The 23,901-nt window shown below is 40.0% G+C and overlaps 2 protein-coding genes across 2 annotated transcripts; one reads left to right on the forward strand and one right to left on the reverse strand.

The window, feature by feature from the left end:
* Positions 1-493: 493 nt before the first annotated feature.
* Positions 494-16,465, forward strand: arhgap31 (Rho GTPase activating protein 31). Its single transcript, XM_037748705.1, is given in 15 exon segments — positions 494-1,086; positions 1,088-1,121; positions 5,109-5,211; positions 5,667-5,811; positions 8,647-8,729; positions 8,854-8,961; positions 9,821-9,960; positions 10,041-10,248; positions 10,368-10,480; positions 10,918-10,922; positions 10,962-11,019; positions 11,111-11,755; positions 11,860-12,008; positions 12,245-12,581; positions 12,584-16,465. Coding segments are annotated over 15 exon segments (3,885 nt in total). The 5' UTR covers positions 494-1,020; the 3' UTR covers positions 14,275-16,465.
* A 5,514-nt stretch (positions 16,466-21,979) lies between these two features.
* gsx1 (GS homeobox 1) lies at positions 21,980-23,573 on the reverse strand. The gene is made up of 2 exons (XM_037748704.1): positions 22,917-23,573; positions 21,980-22,808 (listed from the first exon to the last, which is right to left on the reverse strand). The coding sequence occupies exons 1-2, from the start codon at positions 23,293-23,295 to the stop codon at positions 22,450-22,452; spliced, it is 738 nt and encodes a 245-aa protein (XP_037604632.1). The 5' UTR covers positions 23,296-23,573; the 3' UTR covers positions 21,980-22,449.
* Between the last annotated feature and the right edge of the window lie 328 nt (positions 23,574-23,901).

Raw genomic sequence — 23,901 nt, forward strand, 5'->3', positions numbered from 1 at the left:
GTTTGCTTTACGAGATTAAACTCATGCTATACATTTAATGCATTCCCTGATTAATGTCACTCCAGTTTGAAAAAGAAAAAACATGAAACGCATAGCGTTAGTAACAAGAACCATGTGTGTCGTCCATCTCCTCACCCCAACACCCCCCGATCTCCCCCCCATTTCCCATCTGTGCCCTTCAGGCCCTCGTTTCAGTCACCTCCCACTTCCCTCTTGCCTTTCAGAACCCGTCTGTTTTTGTTTTCGAGCCCGGGCTCTTTGCACAGGAAATTGTATACATTGGGAGCATTCAGGAGGCAGAGAGCAGCTTCCGTTAGCTCCAAGTTGGGGCACATGAAAAAAAATGGATAAAAGAGGTCAGTAATTCCTAAACCAGGAGAGAAACAGAAGTCAGCTGTTCTCCTCCCCGCACTTCACTTCCCTCCCCTTTACACCAGTCGCCACATTTCAAAAATCCCTGCCACGAGTCCATCTCTAAACATAGAATATTCTCAAAATCTCAAAGTGGAAATGAGATTTAAAAATAAAAACTGATGTTCCTGAGGGGATTTGTTTCTCTTGATATGCCTCCTCAGCTCCAGAGAAGCCTTTGAAAAGGGAGACTGTGTTGAATGAAGGAAAAGAGGAAGGAGATAGAGAGAGACTGGCTGGGGTGAAAAAACAACAGGAAACCGAACCGATTCTAATGCTGTTTCTGCAAATCCTTCACAGATAAAGAGCGGACTGCACGTCCCGGCCGAGCAACGCTCAACACCATGACTTTTTCTTTGACCATCACCTCAAGTTATGACAATCTAAACGGACTCTAAAGTTCAAATGGTGACGTCACTTCTGCTCTCAGCCTCCAACAGTGTGGTTAGTCAGAATGTGAGCGGAATGCAGAGTTTTCGGAGCTGATTGCTGGGATTTCTATGTGGCTGCTTTTTTTTGACCTAAACCTCTCTCGGGGTCATATGGATCGATCGCCGCACTTCCAAGGATCTGTTTGTTTTAATCATTGGGACTACTAACTGGAGACACATGAAGAATAAAGGGACTAAGCAGAAGTCTAAAAAGAAAGGAAGTGAAGATGCGTTCGGCTGTGACCCTGATAGAACGTCTCCAGAATTCAGGACCAGATGGTAAACTTTTTATTTTAGCCTTTTTTTAAATCTAACACCCCTTTAACAAGCAGCTATCACCAAACTACACACTATTTCTTTTCATTTATATATTTGACCCATACATAGAGGATAACATTTATTCTGAAAATTGATCTTTTATTAGTCATTTCCTATTATTAATATAGCTATTATAACCTTTTTACATTACACATTGTTGTGGTGAAATTAAGACAGAAAAGACAAAAAAGTGTCTTTATATAACAAATAGAGGCTTTGTTCAAAGATTACATCTATGAATAGTAGGTATAACATGTGTTTACATTTACTGTAGTAAGGCCCATTCAATCACACATTGGGTGTATTTAATGGTCATTTGTTGACTTTGGGTGTGGCTCTTACATTTTTTGTGTCAATTTCCTACGGTGACTATAACATGACTGGTTTAGTGTCCTGACAAAAGACTGGGCGTGCTGCCGCTGCTGCTCTATGGATGAGAGGAAATCATGAGTCAAGATAAAAACGGAATAGAAACAAAGTGTATCATCAAATATTCAAATAAGTGGTCAGGTTTGTTTTTAAAGGTTATATATTTCATCCCTTGTCTTTCTTCTGATCGTATGTTTCTTTGTTACAGCCATCATCTGTGATTAGTTTTTTAGGAGCACCATTCTATGTTAAAAAAAGAGAAGTATCCCACGTGCGGAGGCATATGAATAGCTGTGTTGAGGATAACTTTAAGGGAAGACCTTCTGGAGTGGACACACCTGTAAGGCGGAGCGTTCGGTGCAGGAAGTGAGGGAGGGAGGTTTGAGTCGTACCAGCAGACATATGTGTTTTTAGATTGTTAGAGCATTACTGCTTTTGAAATATCATCAATTCATCAAAACCCTTTTTTTTTTTATTATTATACATCTGTGAGCAGGGTATTAAAGTGACCTGATGCCCACATGTTCCCGGCATAGCTCTACTTTTGTGTGTACAGTTAAGTGTGGAAATAGATCCTAGTTACGTATCACAACTGCACAGAAAATCCAGCACAATGTGATGCTGAATTTTTTTTCTTTACTCCACAAATGACAATGCAAATGTTGCACACTTACTGTATGCACTCACAATGTCTGGTATAGGTGATGAGAAGTCTTTAAGAAAGAAAATACTCTTGAACCTACTCGTTGTTAAGATTAAATATGAAATATCTCAAATAATAATGAGTGTGACAATAAACAGGGTATGAACTCACACCTCCTGTCTCACACAGCAGCCACGGTCGCACTTAATGGCGTATGAATGACACGGTAATCGCAAGTCATTTCGGCGCTGCAATAAGAATGCCGTTCTTGCTTTTGGTGTGTCATATGCCATGTAGTCTGTATAGACTGCAATGTAAAACGCATCGGTCGTAAATATGCTACACTCAGAGCTAGTGATGTAGAATAAAAAGTGAGAAAGACTGTAAGCACATGACTTTTCCACCACCTCACTTTCCAGGAGACAGTGTTCGTGTCTCAAAGCTGTTGCTGAGTTATTTTTAAGTTATGTTAATGATGTGTTTTTAGTGATGTTTGTGACGTTTTTTTCCGAACTTCTGTTACATTGTTTCCATGCATATTTTATTTAGTTACGTATAAGCCCAACCACGATGTCTTTCCTAACCTAATTAAGTGGTTTTGTTGCTAAATTTAACAGCCTCCATTTACCGTAGTTTTGTTGAATGGCGTAAAAATGACACGCAAAAGAGCCTTACAAATGACACCCAAAAAGGCTAAAATATGTTCTCATGACACGCAAAATGTCCTTGTAATGTCATGCTATTTATACTCCCATGAAATCGGGTTGCACACAGACAAAAGTAATCATGATTATGTTAAATCAACGTGATCTCCCGCAACGGATCGTATAATTATCTTAAAAAAAAGTTATTGCCCTTTTGCATTCATTTTCCTACGAATGTCCCAGCAACACGTATCATTTTCGCTCATATTACATGCACCAGTCTTTTTCAAAATGACTTCAGAACACAGAAACAACTTCCTTAAGTTTAGGCAATTAAAACGTCTTAGGTTTAGGAAAAAGATCATGGTTTGGCTCAAAATAACTCCGGAAGTGGCATTACTTAAGTACGTAAGTTACGTGACAATGCATTAACACTGGATTTATAAACAGTGCATTACTCTTCCTAGGTATAGACTACAAACAGTGTATGAGAGGTAAGTTGTTATAACATTTGCTTAATGTTGACATTGTTAAACTACAATAATTTCACTTAAAGCAACTCTAAAGCAATGGATACCCAAACATGAGTCATTCTGGAAGAGGAAATACACAAATTTAATTCTTTCACTTCACCAATTTTATAACAAGGTTATGTTAACCTGATCCTGCACCTTTAAAAGGTGCTTCAGTCAACATACAACAATGTTACCGTAAAATACGTTTATAAAACTTGCCCAGAAGAAAGACTGCAGGGCTGTAACAGGGGTTTTTGTATGGCCAACCACTGAGCAGCAGCTGCAGTTTTCAACGTTTAATGTGAACATTTAACATTATTGCAGGAACAAACAAGTGCCATCTGTTGAGCCAAATTGTAACTTGAAACTTTCCTCGCCACACACCATGAATTGATTTAATTTAAAGTGTCATCATAAAGTATCTTTAAAAATCAGTCCAAACTGTACTTCTGTTGTCATGAGTCTACAGGGAGTGCAGAGATCCTCCTCAGGCAGAGACTGCGAGGCGCTAAATGAAGGCTCCAGATTCGTATTGACCACAGGCATGTCACCGAAAAAAACCCAATTAAGTCAAATAGACGAGATGTAAATGGCAGATTTTTGGTGTCTGTGGCGATTACTGAGAAATGAACCATTGCCCAAATTGTTCTTAATTTAGTTTGCAAGATGGTCAGTTTATAATCAACAACAAGATACATGGAAATATAAGTGTAGTTAAAATGGAAAAGTCTACAAAAGTAACTACCAATAGAGTAAACTAATTATTGGGACATCATGTTATAAATGATTGTTCAATCATGCAGCCAAAAGCTTTAAGCAGCGTGTTAGGGCAGCATATGGAACTGAGACTGTTATTATCAATACATTATTTTTTAGCTGTGAAAGACAGTTATGTCATACTAACTATTGATTTTTTACATGAATATCAAGAATCTTCTTTAAATCTGCACATAATTAATTGCTCATTACTACTTAATATCACGCACTGCTTAGAGCTTAAAAGTCAGTTTGTTTCATGTCAGACTCTGAAAATGCTATGAAAATCTATTGGATCCAATTGAAAGTTATTTTTTATAGTGTATCTGAAGTATGCACTGATTAATATTAATACTAAGCCAGGATTGAATCAACATTTGATTTCCCCTCATCTGTACACAGTCTGTTCCTTCATGCACACTCTATACAGAACTATAGTTGAAAGACAGCTGATCTTAATTGTCTGGCATTTAAATAAAAAATCCAAATGCAATCCAAAAAGGTGTCACATTCAGCTTCAGAATCCACTTTTTTGCAATCAATTGCTACTTCAGTATTAGCTAAAGGGAAGTTGTGGCCAAACTGAATCAGAGCATGTGATTTAGCTGTAAAGCCACAGCTAAATCTGTTCCGATTTTCTTTTTAAAGTGCAGGTAAACCCAGTTGTGTTTACTGTAGTCCAGAAAGCTGTGCAGGTCAGTGGTAACATTTCAAAAGCCGTTTTCTATTAGAGGAAATGTCGTAAGTAATACCAGCTACAAGGACTGGGTGTGTCAACCTTCCTCTGAAACAAACAAACCATTTTTAACTTCCTGTCAAAGTCCACCTACAATCAGTGGCCCTAAGGAATAGAAAACAGACATAGTGGAACAAACCCTATATACCATGAAGTCAGCCTTACAGTATGTGCATTGTTACCGCTGCAACATTTGATTTACAGGTCTTTCCTTCTCCCGCTTTTAAGGTTTCATTTGACCATCAAGACTAAAAGTATACGACTAACACAATGTCTTAACTTCAGTTCCTCAGGTTCTGAAGAAATGTGCAGAGTTTATTGAGGAGCATGGGATTGTGGATGGGATCTACAGACTGTCGGGGATCACCTCAAATATCCAGCGTCTCAGGTACTCATGCAACATGTACAGTGATGCCTTTGAGGCATCAACAACCTCACGTTCATAGAAAATATTAGACATCAGGTGATAAGAGTTATGATTTTATTACAAAGCAGGAGTGTTTAAACCTTATATTCGCTATAATTACTGGTGTATACCACCTGTTAAATTAAAATGAAAGCTACTCTAAATCAATCATTATCTCAAATCATGCCTAGCTACTTTTTTTTATCCATGCAGGCCGAATAAATAGTCATCGTATCTTAATGTACATCATATTTTTTTCTTAGATTAGCATCGAGTCTGTGTTTTTTTTGCCACAACTACGTTAGTCGACTGGATAGACTTCAATCTAACAAGCCACATACTGCAACAGTGCTGTAGTTAGCAGGGGTGGCAACAATCAAAGCATTCAGCTAACTGTGTGTGTGTGCGTGTGTGTGTGTGTGTGTGTGTGTGTGCAGGCAGGAATTCTGCTCCGAGGCGTGCCCTGACCTTACAAAGGAAGTGTACCTCCAGGACATCCACTGTGTGGGTTCCTTATGTAAGCTGTTCTTCAGGGAGCTACCCAATCCTCTGCTCACATACGAGCTATACAGCAAATTCACTGTGAGTACAGTCGCATTTACAGTTAAATCCTGCATGGCCTAGAAGTGGTTTTACAGCAGATTTGTGCTTTACAAACAGTAATTAGTAACAGACAGAACGGCAACCCCAACACCCGACGTCAATGAGCAGTACTTACTCCACATGGTCCCTCACTATATTTGTGTCAGCACTATAAAGATCTTATTTATTATCATTTGTCACGAGTGTGACCTCATCTCTCTAGCTCACTATTGATCAGCTGTTTTCATCTCCTCCCGGAGGAGACAGTACCATTAGCAGATGTCAACTGAACTGTAAGCAAAGAACATATTGTATGACATAATTAAAGAAAAGTATGATTTATTATCATTCATCAACTCGTTATTAAAAATAGTGCTGCCCTTAATCATAAAAATATGTCCCTGCATATACTGTATGACAAAACTGATTGTAATTATGATCTGTTTTATCTTTTTATGTGAGTGTTTTTTTGTTGTTGTTGGGGGCCACTCTGTTGCCAGCCATTTTTTCTGATGCACTATATACTAACTGGAGAGCTGGGTTTAAATGGCAGGTCCATCTGCGTTCTGGTACGTTTTTGTTGTTTTTTTCAATGAAACGCCCACTCAGCCGTTGCAAAATCAACGGTGTAGGTTACCAAGTAAGTTTAATCAAATCTAATCAATAAGGTTATGAATAATGTGAACGCTAGCACCAGCTGAGTCAAAGTTAGCTGTGCTAAGTTTGGATGTAACTGAAAGAGTTTAGATTTTTTTAAGTGGGGTTGTATGTATACTCCCGCGATCTGTGAGGTAAAATTACTGTTTTGTGAATTAGTCTTGTGGCTTTGAAAGAGAGCGATATTACGACCTTCAGTTACTGTTTGGAACGGGCTGTCTGACGGCGAGGTAAAGTGGCTGTGGATTGGAGTACAGAAAAAATTATTTTAGCCACTTAAAAAAATCAATATCAGTTTTAAAGCTTAAGTAGGCGAGACTGGTGCAAATATGATTAAAAAAGTTATTTTTAACAAAATGGTCGCTATATTTGTGACAGTAGTACATGAAAAAAATCGTGTGTGCCTCTGTGTACTACCGGTGTCCGAACTACACAGCCGGCTGTCAATCCACTCGCGACCTTCCGACCAAACGGTCAAAACTAGGCAGCGCTGATCAAATATGAATCAATATTATGTTACATTAATGCCTATTGTTCCCTCACATGTTTTCAGAATCATCTTGTAGTGCACGGTTTAGCTGCTTAAATTGAGAAAATTTGTGACGCCAGCCATTGTGAAATCTGGTGAAGGAACGCCAAGTTCCGTCCACATGACCGGAGCACAGCCAATAGGAACGATTTTTTAAAGCCTGAAAACAGAGCCATGAGGAGGTGCAGAGTTTAGTTATCTCTCAGAACACTTGAATTACAATATGCTGAAGGTTATTATGAAATATTTGCCCAATGATGCCAAAAATATACTGCCTACTGCCACTTTAAGCGTACGCTATGTTTAGAATATTTTTATAGCTTTAACTTGCCTTCAGGATGTATATATACTGTAAATGTAGCAGCCTCATAGTGCAGAAACCTACGTCAGGTCACGTGGAAAAAAAGTTTTTAGAAGGGTATGGGTAAATCATTTTGACACTCAAACATACATACTTTGACCAAATCTTTGAATGTTTGGTTTTGAATACATAAGGAACACCACTGTGAAACTACTTAATGATAATAAGTATCATATATATTATATATATAATATATATATCTGTTTATGTCTTTAAGACAAACACATTTTTTCACTGGCCCTTTTGGATCACGGGGGGGGGTTTTTAAGTTTAGCTAGAAAGAGCAAAAACATTTAAATGTATAATGAGATCAGGTCAAATTTAAACTGGCAACAAAAATGGCCAAAACTGTGGGTGACACAATCTGTACATTTAGTACCAGAGAGAAACATTTCTGACTGAACTGCAGAAAGAGACTTTAGAGAGGAGCAGGAGAAAAGGAATACCAAAACTGTAAGACCTGGTTTCATGCTTTCTGAGTAGCTTTCTGTGTACCTTGACGGGCCATTAGCATACCTTGGCATTCATGCATTTTGTGCTACTCGTGCCTGAAAACTCCAGTACTGCAGTGTGTTTTAGGAAAAGTAAGTCCCTCACATGGCGTAATATGAAAACACACCAAAACCCAGTTTCCCTGTTCTCGCCAAGTAGTCTTGGAAAGAATGTGAGCATTGAGCAGGATCTGTGCATTTTCAGATAGGTTGAGTGAATTATTGGTTAAAACATCTGTGTGATCTGGACTTATGTTGACGGACAGAATGTAAAATGTCATTATAAGTTAATTTTTGTGCTTCGGCCATTTAGACGTAATGGCACAAGAGCACGATTTAACAACTACGTGACTAACAAATGCAGCTAACACGCTCAGCTGTTTGGGCCTCAATTGCATTAGTTTGACTTGCACGCACTCCAACATGTCTGTTTACATTTGTTGAGCAGGGATAACTGGGTTGGGAGGCTTTAACCTACAGTTCATCAACACATCAACCCTACTGGGAAATACAGAGGTTAGATGTTATGTTAGTTTAAGGGTATGTATGCAGACAAATTAAAGATCATCATCAGGACAGAATTTCAAGAGAGCTGCAGAGACCACAAGCGTAAGAATTCAGTTCATATTTGGGGTTAAGTATCTATTGGAAGTAAAGTCTGAATCACATTATGGTTTTCTAAACTGAACTGAAAATAAATAAACTAACGTAATGTTGGTTAGGCACAAGAATCAAGCATGAACTCTGAATGTGATTTTTTTTTTTTTTACATGGACATCTTTCTGTTTTGCACACAGGAACGTGGTCTTGATCCAGGGGATCATGAGAGGCTTTTACACATTCAGGGTGTCATCAAAGAACTGCCGACTCCTCACTTCAGGTGAACTTTGGCCCCCTACACTCTCTTTTCACAGCAGTAAAGACAAATTGTACAAACTAACTGTCCTGTTTGCCAGGTTTTACGAATAATGTTGTGACAAGAAGTGTTTGTCAATTCTCCTCAGGACTCTGGAGTATCTTACTAAGCACCTGGCCCACCTTGCCACCTTAAGCACCCAGACAAACATGCATACACGTAACCTGGCCCTGGTTTGGGCTCCAAATCTATTACGGTGAGTTTAGCTTCACAGATGTGCTTCAAACACTTGACCCATAAAATTAAAAATAACCTGCAATGCAGAAGGAAAGGCAGAGATACTTCTCAGTCTAAAGATTTGAATTTGTACTTTTTTGCTCTGGACCAGTGTGTTCCTATTAGCAGAATGGAATATGTAAGGCAACGGTCTGCTATAAAGAAATAACAGACAGTAGAAAAACTGTGATTGACCAATAGAATTGGAGTATTCAACCAAAGCTGTGAAATAAAATGTTCATAACTATGTTTTCATTAATGTATAATCACCTGAAACTAAGAATCGTGTTTTAGTTAGCTTAGAATGAGCCCTTCGTATCTACATAGGTAGCGGGTCCTCTTTAGGGAGTCCGCCATGTTGCTCCGCCATGTTTCTACAGTAGCCCAGAACAGGAAAAACCAACACTGGCTCTAGAGAGAGACTTTCATGTATTTACATTGCCTGAAGGCCTCCGTAGTTCTCCGTCACACTTGTGAAACTGTGGTAAGGTAAGCCACGGAGTGCAAAACCATGGTAACACCAGCTGCCGTCTGACTTCTGTTGCTCTTAAAGTAATGTGATTACTGTAAGGATGGCTTCTGAGCGAGGCCAACAACGTTACCATGATTTTGCACTCGGTGGCTCACGTTATCGCAGTCTTGGAAATGGAGGAGTGAGCGGAGGTGTATAGTTGGTTGCAATCTGCAACCACACCACTAGATGCCACCAAATCCTACACACTGCACCTTTAACTTAGTATTCATACTGAAAGTTTTGGAAAATATGCATTAACAAAACTTTTTTTTCCAGAAATTCAAAGGATTTTCATATTTCTTATTTTCATCTGTTATTTTCTCAGATCTAAAGACATTGAGGGGTCATGTAGTAATGGAGAAATGGCTTTCCAGGAGGTGCGGATACAACAGTCAGTGGTTGAGTTTATTCTGAACCATACAGATGAGATCTTCAGTGACTCTGTGCAAATCAAAACCAAAGAAGGTATGACATTCAAATGAATACTCTTTTGTGGGAGATTTGTTTGGCTAAAAGATTGCTAAAATTAACTTATACTTCTCCAGGACCAAGTTTGATGTGTGGGGAGAAGAAGTATGCCACGCTCCCGATCAGTGGCCAGTGTGGGCCGATGAAACTGATGAGCCTGGAAGAAGCCCAGGCCCGTTCCTTAAGTCCAAACCATCCTGTGCATAAAGAACGTCAGCGAGAGAACAGTCTGCCTGATACCAGTACTGCCACGCTCTACCACACCGTCATAGACATAGACAGCAAGTATGACACATTGGATTCAGTCCATTGAGAGTGTTTGATTCATGTACGATTACTGTATTTACTATGCATGTATTACTGTCAGAACGCTTGGGCTTGCATGATCTCTGTTGATCTGTTAGGAGAAAGTTTTCTGGGAAATCAAAGAAGTGGAAGTCCATCTTCAACCTGGGACGGTCTGTGGACTCGAAGGGAAAACTGAGCCGGAACGGCAGCGTGTTCATTAGAAACACAAGTGACAGGTAAGAGTCTGATGACCTAACAATGTTAACAAACTCTACACATTTTTAAATTCAAATTTCATGATGAGTTTTTTTAATTTTTTTAAAGGCCCCAGACACTTCAAATATTTAGTCAAAGTTCGATAAAGCTGCAACAATTAATCGATTGGTTGTCAACTATTAAATTAATTGCCAACTATTTTGATATTCGATTAATCAGTTTGAGTCAATTAAGAAAAAAAGAATGAATATTTTCTGGTTTCTTTACTCTATGACAGTAAACTGAATATCTTTGAGTTGTGGACAAAACAAACATTTGAAGACATCTTTGGCTGTGGAAAACACTGATAAACATTTTTCACCATTTTCTGACATTTTATAGATCCAAACAACTAATCGGTTAATCGAGAAAATAATCCACAGATTAACCGACAATGAAAATAATCATTAGTTACTGCCCTGAAGTGTGATAATGTTATTGTTTTTTTTCAACAGAAAAAGGCATCTCTTCGTCCATCCAGGAGCATGGAGTCCTTGTGCTCCTTACCAACAGGTGAGGCTAAAACCTAGATACTTCAGTTTTAACACAGAGCTAAATTAATGTGATAGTGTAACGCTTACAGTACATAATTTTTACCACGCAGATGATGATAGAACAGGAAACAACGGTCCAGCCAGTGGATCCGGCAGCATTTTTGTTCCAGATGTGAAATCCAGAACGCTGGGATCTGACTCGCTCTACGACCTGAGTGAACACGACCAAAACTGGGAGTTTAAAGGGATAAAAGCTGACGGGGCAACAGGTGGCTGGAGCGCTAGCATGGACCAGAAGGGGTCACCAGGTGCCTCCGCACCCCCTCAAAAAACACTGCCAGAGCAACTGAAGGTGTTCAAAGGTGACAACCTCGGCGGCTACAAGCCCACCTCTCCGAAAAACAGGAGGATGTTGTACTCGGGTTCCTCCCACAACAGCTCATCACGGCCCTCCTTCCCAGGAAGCTTCTTCCCGCTTGAGATCTCGCCGAGGCATCAGCGCAGAGCCGTTAACATATCTGAGCCTTTTGCTGTGTCCGTGCCCCTGCGCGTGTCAGCCGTTATCAGCTCCAACAGCACGCCGTGCAGGGGGCACGCCAAGGACAAAGCAGCTACTCTGAAACCCTGCAAGGAGAGCTCAGAGCCGAGCAGCAACAGTGGAAAGAGCAACACTTTCCCCCAACTGGAACCCAAGAAGCAGGAAGCAGCGGAGAAGAAAAACACAGAGGAGCCGACCTCCAGAGTTCCGCCAGAGGGTGAGGACATATTATCACATTTTAAAGTGGCTTGTTGTTACGTTACATATTAGAGTCATACATGTATAGAAGGATGTCATGATAAATCATACTTTTTTATTCAGATGCAGGCAAAGAAATGCTGCAAGAAGGTCAAGGAGGGGTGAATACTTCTGAAGTGGAACCAGCGTCCCGTGCAAATGCGAGAGAATGCAAAGTTGCAGCGCCATCTCCTGGGAAAGAAGTGCACAACCAGCAGATAGCTATGCAACTGGTAAATCGTGTAGTTAGTTGTGCTTCCCCTTCAGCAGAACTGCAGACACTTTCAGGGCTTAAGTTTTCTGTTGATTTTTATCATCAAATTACGTTTTTCAAGATAAAAGACTAAAAATACTTTGGCTTGAACCAGCACATAGGAATGATTATGTGTTTGGTTTATAAATTAATGGTGGAACCATCTTGGTTATATTTAATCCTTTCTGTTTGTGTTTCTCATTTATACTTTCTCAGGACAAGGGATCTTCTACTGGGAAAGAGCTGTGGTCTGACCTCCACCAGGAACTGAAGATAACTGAACCTGAAATCGACCTGCTTGATGAGACTTTTAAACCCGTCTTCGGCTCCAATAGCACCTGTGAGGGCACGAGGTTAACGATGGACGTTAAGTCAAAACGAAGCCGCAGCTCCCCGTCTCTGTCGTTGTTATTTAGGGAACAGTCTTCGAATACCTCTCTAAGTGATCGTGTAATCGCCACTGGATCAGACTCTGCAAAGAAACAGCCCTCAGAGTCAGACATCTTATTTTCTCTTCACAAAAGCACAGAAAGCGCCGGCCCTGCTGACATGGTGGTAGAAAAAGAGAGAAGCTGCATCTAAACATCACACCCTTAAACAACGATGACACCAAACTGTGCCAACCTCCTTTAAAGGAAACCTGTTTAGATGAAGTTATGAATCCTTTGACGATAGAGGATACTCCAACGGTTGTAGGCTTCTCGGTAGCAGATGATACCAACAAACAATCAGAGAAACGTGAAACTCCTCATGGAGACAAAAATGTCTCCTGTGATGGAGCAAAGAAGAACGTGATTCCTGAATTGGAGGTTATTCAGAGGCTGTCGGTGTGTTTGGAGGAGAGACGTAACACCTTGGTGCTGCCAAACCTCGACAACGACGAAGGGAATGGAGGAAACTTGGAGGAGCTGGACTTGGTGGAGCCCTGGGAGGATTTCAGCTCCAACAAGCAGTGGGTTACCAGTCCTCTCCACTCACCTGACATAGAGGAATTGTTTAACCAGCTATCGCCCTTTGGCTCTTGTGGTGAAACTCAGATTTCACCTCCTTCAGTTGATAATAACAAACAGTCTCTCGTTAAGAGCACTGAACATTTCTCAGGAAACATTCCTCAAAGTAGCAAACCAGAAGCTAAATGGACGTATTTGCCGTCAGGGGTCAGTGTGAATAACACAACACAACCTCACGCAGGAAAATGCAGCTCAACAAAGCAGAAGAATACAGCATCATCTCAGAGGTTTTACAGACAGATGTCTTATGAGGCGGAGAAAAGAGAGGAAAATTGCTTTTCTAAACACAGACCGTATTCACTTAATTTAGACCTGGGGCAGCGATGCATCAGAGACATTTCTAATCAGCAAAACCGCAATTCATCAGAGAGAGGACTACTGACCTCCTCTGAATCTGTGAACACCAGGCTGCCCTCAGAATTGGAGTTGTTTCTGAGCGATCGGCAGGCGCCGCTACGCCGAAATTCAGCCCCAGTCAGCGTGTCATCGGTGCGAACAGCCTTCATGATAAAAACATGCCAGGCCAAGGCTGTGCCCGTCGTCCCTCCCAAGGTGCAGTACAGTCAGATACCTCCCTCCAGACATGAGAAGGACTTTGACGCAGCAAAGGAACAAGACAAGGAGCACCCTAAGGTGAGTGCAGAGAAAAGCAATGCTGCACCTACTCCGATGATGTCTGATCTAAAGGAGGAGCTGGAGAATAAACAGCCCGCACCCAAACACCAAAAACAAGTCGCAGAGTCCGTGAAGACCACATCTACTCCAGAGCTGCCGGTCATCACAAGGAGACACGCGCCCAGTCTGGAAGTGTTTGTAGATTGTCCCAGGCCTAACAGAGGGAACCTCCACCAAAGGCCGTCCTTTAGGAACAGACAGAGACCTCAAAGTCTCATCCTGCTCAGCCCTCCTTTCCCCATCATGGACTACCCACCGTTAGGAGATGACGGCAAGCTCCTCTCGTCCATCAAGAGCCTGAATGACACGTCAGCAGTGAATGTCTTTTCCAAAGAGATGGCGGACAATTTCCGGACGCCGGAGGGGATCGCCCTTCAAAACAAAATGACTATTCCAAAAAGTGGACAGAGACTGGAGACGTCGACCAGCTGCTTCTACCAGCCACAGAGGAGGTCGATGATATTTGACAGCAGGAGCCAGAGACAGATCGATGACTTGAGGTGCAGTCACCAACTACAAGACTGGCTGTGTGTAAATAGATACAGTATACAAGGAAACTGAAGGAGGATGATATGATAACCTAATGTAAAGCACAGCATTTTGTTTGCCATGATTCAAGCATTTGTTGAGGGATGAAGGCTTTGTTAAATTTAGATTCTGTAGTATTTGAGTTAAGGAAGACATGATGTATGTGGAAGCCATTGAAGCTTAATTGAGATCTAGGGCTGCAACTAATTAACTGTTTTTGATTATCCAATAATCTGTTGATTATTTTCTTAAATAGTTGATTTTAGTTTAGTCTATAAAATATCAGAAATAGTAAGTAGAAGAAAATTCAATTTCCAGTCCCCAAGCTGAAGTTTCAATTGGCTGGTTTTGTCAAAACAACAATCGAAAACCCCTAAAATATTCAGTTTATTATCATACGGACTTTAAAAACATGTAAAAAGGAAGTTCAACAAGAAAAATCTTAACTCAAGGTCTTCTTACTTGATTTTTCAAGAGGTTTCAACCACATCTAAAAGTCGTTCTCAGAAGATGGAGTAGATTCAGTTATCATGGAGATAGCTCACTATGCAAGCTCCATCCACTGAGGAAGACCGTGAGATGTTGTTGAAATCTCCTCAAAAAGCTAGTAAGCGGACCTTAAATTAAGTCTTTTTTGTCTATTTCATAAAGATTAATTGTTAATATGTTTCTTTCAAAAATAACTTTCTTCCATGTTTCATTGGAGCAAAAAGGTCACCAGGTTTCTAGTGACATCACCGGAAATTTGGAGAAAAACCTGCTTGTGTCAAGTCAGGGGCTTCATATTTTTTTTTTATGTCTCTACAATATTTCAGTATTACTGGATTCTACTAGGGCACCCTCAGTTTTAGAAGAATCAGAATAAAGTCATGTCAAGTCATGTTAAGTCATGTGTGTTATGACATATATTTGGATTATTTGAATTTAATGACCTGTCAACAGCCAGAGTTCATTCTGAGTCAGATTACGAATTCTTCACATAAATATTCATGTCTGAACTGAATTTATCCTCAAACATTAAGGGCTCTGGATACAGGAAGTGTGCAGGAAAGTTAACAAAAACTGAAGGACAATGAAACTGTTAAACAGTTAAACAGCAATGACCTTGATCATGTAGATGAAGATATGTTTATTTATTCCTTTATTAACATACACATGACATGAAGTGAATTTGATACGTATATACTGTATGTAGTTATTGGCTCCGTGATAAGCTGATGTCAATGTGATTTTTTTTAAACTAATATTTAAAAGGATTTTCTTTTTTTTCTGATTTTAAATATATCGCAAACTTATCTGATAGTATTTACCCACAGAAGAACTTTAATTAATGTGTCTTTATTTTCTGTAATTGCTTTGTATTTTATGGCCATCTTTATTCGTTGTTTGGTTTTTGACAATAATGAGAAACAGCTTTGTAGAAAAGTGTAAAGAGTGATAGAGCTGCTCTGCTGACGGTAAACTGGGGGTCGACTTTGTGCACGCTGACTGTATTTCATGTGTCTGAGTCAAAGTCAGATGATGGCATCTCCAGGTTTTTGTCTCTTATCTTTGCATTTAACAAACACGGGATCTGATGTATTTTGCTTTAGCGCCAATGAACATAACATAGTTTTGATGTTAAAGGAGGCTACAGTGTGTTTTCTAAAGATGCGGACGTGTTTTTTATACTGTAGTTTGGATGGACTGGATGAATGATTACAGTGTTTTATCAGAAAAAATGTTTGAGAAATGAGATATAAGTGTTTTTTTTAAATCTGTTTTGTAACTTTTGTATACTTGTTGATACTGAAAATGACTGACTGAAGCGTCTGTATTCATAGGAAAAACAACTGAACGAGTATTTTGAGATGAGAGTTTTGCCTGAATTATCTGATGGTGACACCTGAAGTATAATGTACATAAAACACTTGATGAGTTTTGTTACAACCGAAAGTTATGAGAATAAAAGTTCTAAAAATTACGAGTCAGTAGTTCTGCTAACATGCATCTCTCATTAAAACATAGAGTAAATGTATTTATTTTATATTTATATATATATACACCTATTTTTTCCCTACTTGTGTCTATTATTACCTTTATTTGTCCAGCTTTGTTGTCCTTGTTCCTAGCTGTTATTTCCATTTCCGTGTAAGTACACCTAGAGAGATGCAACAAAATTGAGTCAAATTCCTTGTACTGTATGTGAACACATACTTGGCCAATAAAGGTGATTCAGTGTCAAGCAGTGAAATTCAAACAAACTGGTGGAATCCAACTCACCACCAAAAGGAGGATTTTATTTTGTTAAATGTTACTTGAGGTCTCCACTTTCACAAGCAGATGTTTAGCCTTTTATATATATACTGTATATATTTGTTGTCTGGGGGTTTAACATCATTCTGAGGGGACAAAGACAGGGTGACAATAATTACAACAACAGACATCATGTGTCATCAGTGCCATTTCAAATTAATATTACACTAATGACATCTCTAAGTGACCTGTTAGTCAGAATGATTGGTTTGGGTACTCAGAGTGACAAAAAAAACTATGAAGATTCTTATTCAACTATTACATGAAATATGAGCTTTGTTATTGACTACAGTGTTCTTGCCAAGTGAAGCGCACTTTTAGCGATTTTGTGAACAGGCCTCATACTGTACAATAGAAGGTACTCAAGTTATTAAAGGTGCAGTGTGTAATATATGGCAGCATCTAGCGGTGAGGTTGCAGATTGAAACTAATCGAGACCTTATTGAACTTCTCTTGTGTGCCAAGTGTGTCGGAGAACTATGGTGGGAGACGCAGAAACGTGAATATCTAGAGCCAGTGTTTTGTTTGTCCATTCTGGCCTATTTTAGAAACATTGCAGCTGGCTCCATGAAGAGGACCCGCTCCCCATGTAGATATAAACGGCTCATTCTAAGCTAACAAAGACACAACAATTTTTAGTTTGAGGTGATTATACGCTAAAGAAAACAGTTATTAATAATATATTCCATTTCTGCCAATAGATCCCCTGAATGTTACAAAGTGTTCCTTTAACTTTCCTCTGGACACTTGTCTTTTCTTCTTCCTTCTTCCTCTTCCTCTATTTAGATCTCTGCTAAAGCACTTCTATAGGTATCGAGCTTCACTTCTGTCTCCTTTTGACATATTTTATGGAGACAGTGTCACACAAGTTATACATGTTCAAAGATGTTGTCTAGTGCATAAGTGACTGTCTGTTTTGTTAGTCCAACTTTCTAGCAACATATAATATCATCTGCTAAATTTCACATCATAATTTTAGATGGAAATGCACCCAGTTTTTCCTGAGAACTTCTTCATAACTTTCCTTCAGAAGGCTTCTCACTGAGAGGAGCAATATAAAAGAGGCTGTGGTGCTACTGCTGCTGTGTGAATGAGGAGCATTCAAGGGGCGCTTCAAGAGACTGATGGGGCCCTTTGGAGTTCACATGTTATTCCAGTTACATGTGGTGTGCTTGGGACCTACAGAAGCTTTTGTGTTCCTATATCTAAGATAGTTTACTATTCAAAAATAATACTGTAGGCTACAGGGAAATTCTGGTTTAACTATTAATACAAAAAAATGGAGAAAAAAAAATCTCCAAAGTATGGTTGTGCAGTTAGCTCTGGTGTTTGCCACCAGATGACGCTCCTGCTCCACACTGCGTATGTGAGCGAGCCACTAAACTGCGGGTTAAACAGACAGACACAGCGACAGTGTGCGTGCTTCAGGTACATTCAGTGCTCCAAACTACCCAAGAAATACTGTGGCCGAGGAGGGAACTTAAACTGTCTTTATCTACTGTCGAAAACACCGTCACTCTGTGCCCCAATAGGTTTTTGGGTCTATGTGTGCGCGCGTGGATAATGCGCACTGAGTGCGTGCGCGTAGCTTCCCTTCACCAAAGACCTCGCCTCTGTCTCCATTCTCAAAATCTAATTTCAACTGCCTGATTCTATATTGCAAAAACCACAGATTAAACTGCATAATTCATATTTCTGCTGTTTGCCATAATACAGATATACAATAATACAATCATACAATACAGGAGGACTCACCAGTAATGATGCAAGTGTTTGTTTTAAATAATAAACTATTATATAGTGGAGGACATGGTGCAAGAAAATATCTTACAATATTCTTATTTTTTTTATTGGCTACAGTCCCTAGAAGTTGATTTTACAAGTGTTTTACCTCAGTGACCAGATAGGATATGCCTCTCGTTTCCAGATGTCTCTGCTGAGTATAATATTCATATTTACATGTGGACTAATGAATGAAAGTCCACTGTAATTTTTACCCAAATGTCACATCAAATATTTGGACGGGAATCCCCATTGAGAAGCATTCACTTTGGAGCTTTGGCGCTTGCAGAGGTCACTTCCATGTCTGCGCAGTTCATTATTTGTCGACCTTTGACACTGCTTGCGTTTGGGCCGAGAATTAGAAAGGCGCATTCTCAAGCACGCTGAAAAAAAAAAAAAAAGGCAGAGCACGGTGCGCGCGTTGAATATTCAATTAGAGGGTGAGAAAGAGAGGAGAAGTGAAGCTGCGTGCCAGTCCTTCATCTTACATTACTGATTAGCTGTTAAACACATTCTATACAGCTCAATGGGTTCACATGTTGCAGCAGAAAAACAGTGGTTTCCTTTCTCGCCACTTCAGCAGCAGGCTGAACACACTTTGTCCACACTAACAGCTCCATAATGAAACATTTTCCATTTTTTACCACTTAAACCACAGTCGTTTAAAAAAATAAAGCATCTAGAGCAACTGAGACTGTTTCCAGGTCGAGTTTGGATGAAGCTGTGCCAAAATATAAGAAAACCCCTTTTATACAAGCTATGAACTAAATTCATATTTAGCTGCCTTCCCGATGTTAATGCAGAAATAAAAAACATTTGCCATTTACAATTCATACACAAAAATACGCACAATTCTATACTTATATCATATTTCCTTCCAATTTCCTGGCAAAAAAAACAGCTGCACGCCAAATAAAAAAAACGCCAGCAAACACCATAAAGTAATGCAATATGAAGATAAAAGTGCACTAAACTATTAAATGCTTGTTTGAAAAAAACATCCTCTTGAAAATAGCATTCACTCTTCTGACAATAACTCAGTACTCCACATTTAGAAGCGAGGTTGGAAAGCCTGGAGCAGCAGGCAGTTTTGTCCTTTAAAAAACGAGTAAACAAACACTTTATAAATGTACAAAAGTGTTAAAAAGTTTATAAAGTATTTGGTTAAAGTTTGTAGGTTAACACTTTGGGTTTACTAAACACATTTACTAAGCTGGATAAGTTTAAAGTAGTTGAATGTTGCAGTGCCACAGCAAGCCACGCGGGTTCCAAAAGGAGCTCATTGAGAAGCCACGTGTCCGTTTCCAAAGCCTCTCCAACTTAACCACCTCCTTTGTACGACTAACCCACATCGGCAGCGTCCCTCCACATAAAGGGATTTGCAATTTCAAGATATTTCAGCTTAAATGTTTTTGACAGTTCCCTCGCTTTTACCTCGGCTTGGTTATTTTAACTGTGCCAAATGGGTCACCTTGGGTTGCTGTCTGCGCGCAAAGGGGCTTTTGCGCGCATTCAGTCTGAATTTTTTCCAACTTTCCTTGACGGGGAAACCAGCTGCTGGTCGTGAAAAGACGGCTTATTAATTGTCCTTTGTCATGCAGAATTGCTTGATTTCTAAAGAAACGTACAAAGGCTCTTTTTCAGGATTCAAGTATTTTGTTTCGTGCGTATTTTTCAAACCATCGAATCAGCTGCAGCGCCGCGCCGTCTACCAGACTCTCAGGTACTGACTGCCTGCTCCCTTTGTCCCCTTTTAATGCTGTTGTAAATCGTGCAGACTGATTTGTTACAAGCTGTTCTTTTAATCTGATAGATAAGAGACATGTCAAAGAAAAGCCGTAAATAAAAAATTAGCCGGAATAAAGACAAGGGCGAGTCTGCTAGATGGGCGCCTGTTGACTCAAGCGGCTCTCCAGCGTCAGGGGAGAACTCTCCTCAGCTCCGTCAAGGTTACGTCCACAATTCCCTTTTCTTCTTTTTAAAAAGACACCGTAGTCCTTTTTGCTTCAATGAATTGATCGGCACAAAATTAAGAATAAATAAATTGAGCATTTGGAGCACCGAGCGTATATAAGCTCCCCCAGGGCGCACATACCCCCGAGGCTATTGAATGGATAAAGGGCGCTTTGCAGAGGACGTTGTGAGCAAAATGGGGCTCTATGGTGCAATTAACAAAATAGTCTAATCCCATATCTTAACAAATGCAAATACTGGAGTTTTGTTAAAATGGTTAAGTGAACAATTAAATGAAAGTTTACAAGTGAAACTTCACATCCAAAAAAAAGGCACACTGATGCAGATAATGTGCTGTATATGCTATTTAAGACATTTTTACTCCGTTTAAAAAAGTATAGAGATACGTTTCCAAGGTTGCAAATATAATTTAAAGCCTATTCAACATAATAAATGTAATTTTGAGAAGCAAAGCTTCAGTCAGAGAGCAGCTGGAGCGGTGCGTAAAATAGGCGAACAAAACTGGAACGATACGCTAAACTCCTGGTTTGGTCTTTTTTTTTGGAGATGTTCTAGTGCAAATGACATATTTTTAACTTGAGTAAAAATATACATATAATTTGAGACTAATTTGAACCAGAATATCCAACAAAACTCTTTTGCCTAAAGACTGAATTTATCTTTGAGGATGCTGCGTAATTATTTGACTTGGCACATTATTTAATTTTGTGGATTTCATGATTTGCCATAAAAATCTCATTATATGCTAATTAATAATTATGTTTTTAATTATTTAAAAGATAATATTTGAGTTGAAGAGGCTTGTATTGAGTCTAAAACACAACTGGAGATAATAAAACTTGACCACACTGGTGCGTTAACAATAAGAACAATACGGGTCATGGACACCAAACTGTGTCTTTCCCTCATTTATTTTCATGTTAGATCGATATCTTAAGATATGCACACTCCATTATACTCCCGCAGTGATTATTAGCTCAGTCACACGAGACAGATCATTTCAGCTGCAGAGGAAACTTGAAAAGGGGCTCCTAAGGGCCAGGCAGTGATATGTGGGTCGAGTGTCCCCAAGGAAAAGCACATAAAAGGACCTCACAACAACGTCTTTATCAACTCTCTGAGTGATAAAGATTATTGAGCATTTAATTTACTCGTCCAGGGTGGAGTTCAGCTCATGTGGCCTAATGAGTTTCCTTCTAGACAAGAACATGTTATTTGTCTGTAGTGTGCAGTGCAAGGCTGGGAATCTCAGAAAATAAATGTACTTTTGTCCTTTCCAATTTCTTTTTGGGTCTTTGAGCAAACATTATAAACCTTTTTTAGTCTTCTTCTCATACACTAAACACCCCTTGCGCACAGCAGCTGTGCCTTCTTTTAAAAGAATATTAAAATATAGATTTTAAATTGCAAAGAAAATGGGTCTTGCGTTGAAAATAATGCACTGCACATGTTGCCACATACAGCACAACCAGGAAGTTAAATGTGTGTGTGGAAATGTAATTCATGTTACCATTTTTGACCAAAGACTATCACACAGTGTTTGACATCATCTAATTGTCTCCAGCATCTTTTTAAAAAAATAATCTAATGTCAAAAGTGATGTTATTAACCTGGGTTTACGCGCGCCACTGTGCGCACTCGCTGGTGCGTAAAAGACCAAAAATATTTAACTCACACCACAACAGTATGCCGCTCAGAAATATTTTTATTTAAGTATCAACATTTTTAAATAAATAAATATTTTTCAATTACACTGAAGATATAATTTCAGAGTGACATTGAGGGAATTTCTCTCCAGCTTTCCATATTTGAAGTCACAGTTCCATCCACATAGAATGAATCTAACCAAGTATGTATACAAAATACCGTCTTCCACCCAAATACTAATAAACAATGTTGCTATTGTTTTGTTGGGTTTATCTTTACAAATATGCCTACCATACTCATCAGATTGGCAACAACAAAATGGACCGTTTTCAGAAAAAAACTACATACAAAACGTACAACATGTATACAGCTATACAATAAAATCAGGACAATTCCCTGATTAAATATTCTCTTTCTATGTACAGACGACTGAACACAAGTGGAAACAGTCTTTTTTTTGGCTGTATTTCAAAATCATGAGGACCAAGAATGTTTCACAGAGAGTTCAGTTCAGGGTGAGACGGACAGGTCCACGTCCTCCTTCTCGGACGAGGAGGAGGGCGATATGGGCATGTCATCCTCCTCTTCCTCCGAGCATCTCGCCGTGGAGGACATGGACGAGCATTTGCAGTTATGTGAGCCAGTCCTTTGGCCGCTGCTCTTGCCCTCCTTTTTGTGCTTCACTCTGCGGTTCTGGAACCAGATTTTCACCTGTTTCTCGGACAAGTTCAGGTACGTGGCGATCTCGATGCGCCTCAGTCTGGACAGGTACATGTTGGAGGTGAACTCTCGCTCAAGCTCCAAAAGTTGTGTACTGGTGAAGGCCGTGCGCATGCGCTTGCTGCTTTGAAGTTTGCTGTTGCTGTTTTCTGTAGAAAAAATAAAGAGATTGTCAGACACTGGTGGAAACACATGAGATGGGGCTTTTTTTATACATTGGCTGAAGCATTTAAATGGAGCTTTTTTAATCTACTCACCGATGGAGATGCAGTGGAACTGTCTTGGGTCCGGCACTGAGTACGCAGCTTGGTAAATCCCCGGTGCGTGGCTCAGGTTGATGCTGTTGGATGAAGCGTGTTGCCTCGACAGCGCCGAGTGGCAGTACTGCGAGCCGAAGGGGGAAAAAGACGCCTTGAGGAGCGGCAGCGTGGGAGGTGACGGGTGGAGCTGCGACGCGGTCATGCACAGCGGACAGAAGCACAGGAGTCCGGCTTTCCTCGAGTGGCACGAGCCCGCCAGCCCGTGCGGATGGTGAGGCGAGTGCACGGCGTACGGGAATAAAGGTGGGTGGTTCTCGCTCCCTTTGTCGCTGGCCTCCCTTAAAATCAAGGAATCCACGAGAAAAGACCTCGGCATGTTTGCAAAACTTGTTGAAGTTGAAGCCTGGTGCGTGGTGGTGGTTGGTTGTCAGCGTGCTGCTCTCCTCGTGACGGTGGACAGCTTTGTGGTGCTGAAGGCGCAGCGAGCAGCTCCTTAAATAGCCGCCGTGGACTCCGGTTTCGGCCCATGTGACGGTTACGCTGTAAAGCGGCCAAGAGAGCTCTCAATAGGGTTTTGTGCCTTTTCTCTCGGCATTCCCACTGCACGCTTCCCCATTATTTCACTTGTTAACTAAATGAACTGCATAATGTAGTCTATTCTTGTCAGCCCCACCCACGCCGCAAGAGGCGGCACTGCCCCATTCTCCCTTTTATCATCACTCTCTCATTTTTATCATAGAGCACAGCTTTAAAAAAAACGCTCCTGTCACATCGGACAGCCAAGTGTATGTATTCAAGGTTTGTCTCATAGACATTAAGCAGCCTATTAGGTATGTATATATATATAGTCTTAATTGTGTCTGTAGAACTGGAAGGAGAAACTTTCAGAACTGTTAATGTACATTTATTGCATTTTAATAACAGCAGGTAAATTACATAATTATTACCCATCGTTTCTTTAAGATTAAAGCTTCATTATGCC

Source organism: Sebastes umbrosus, chromosome 17, assembly GCF_015220745.1.
Source record: "Sebastes umbrosus isolate fSebUmb1 chromosome 17, fSebUmb1.pri, whole genome shotgun sequence".
Lineage (NCBI taxonomy): Eukaryota > Metazoa > Chordata > Actinopteri > Perciformes > Sebastidae > Sebastes > Sebastes umbrosus.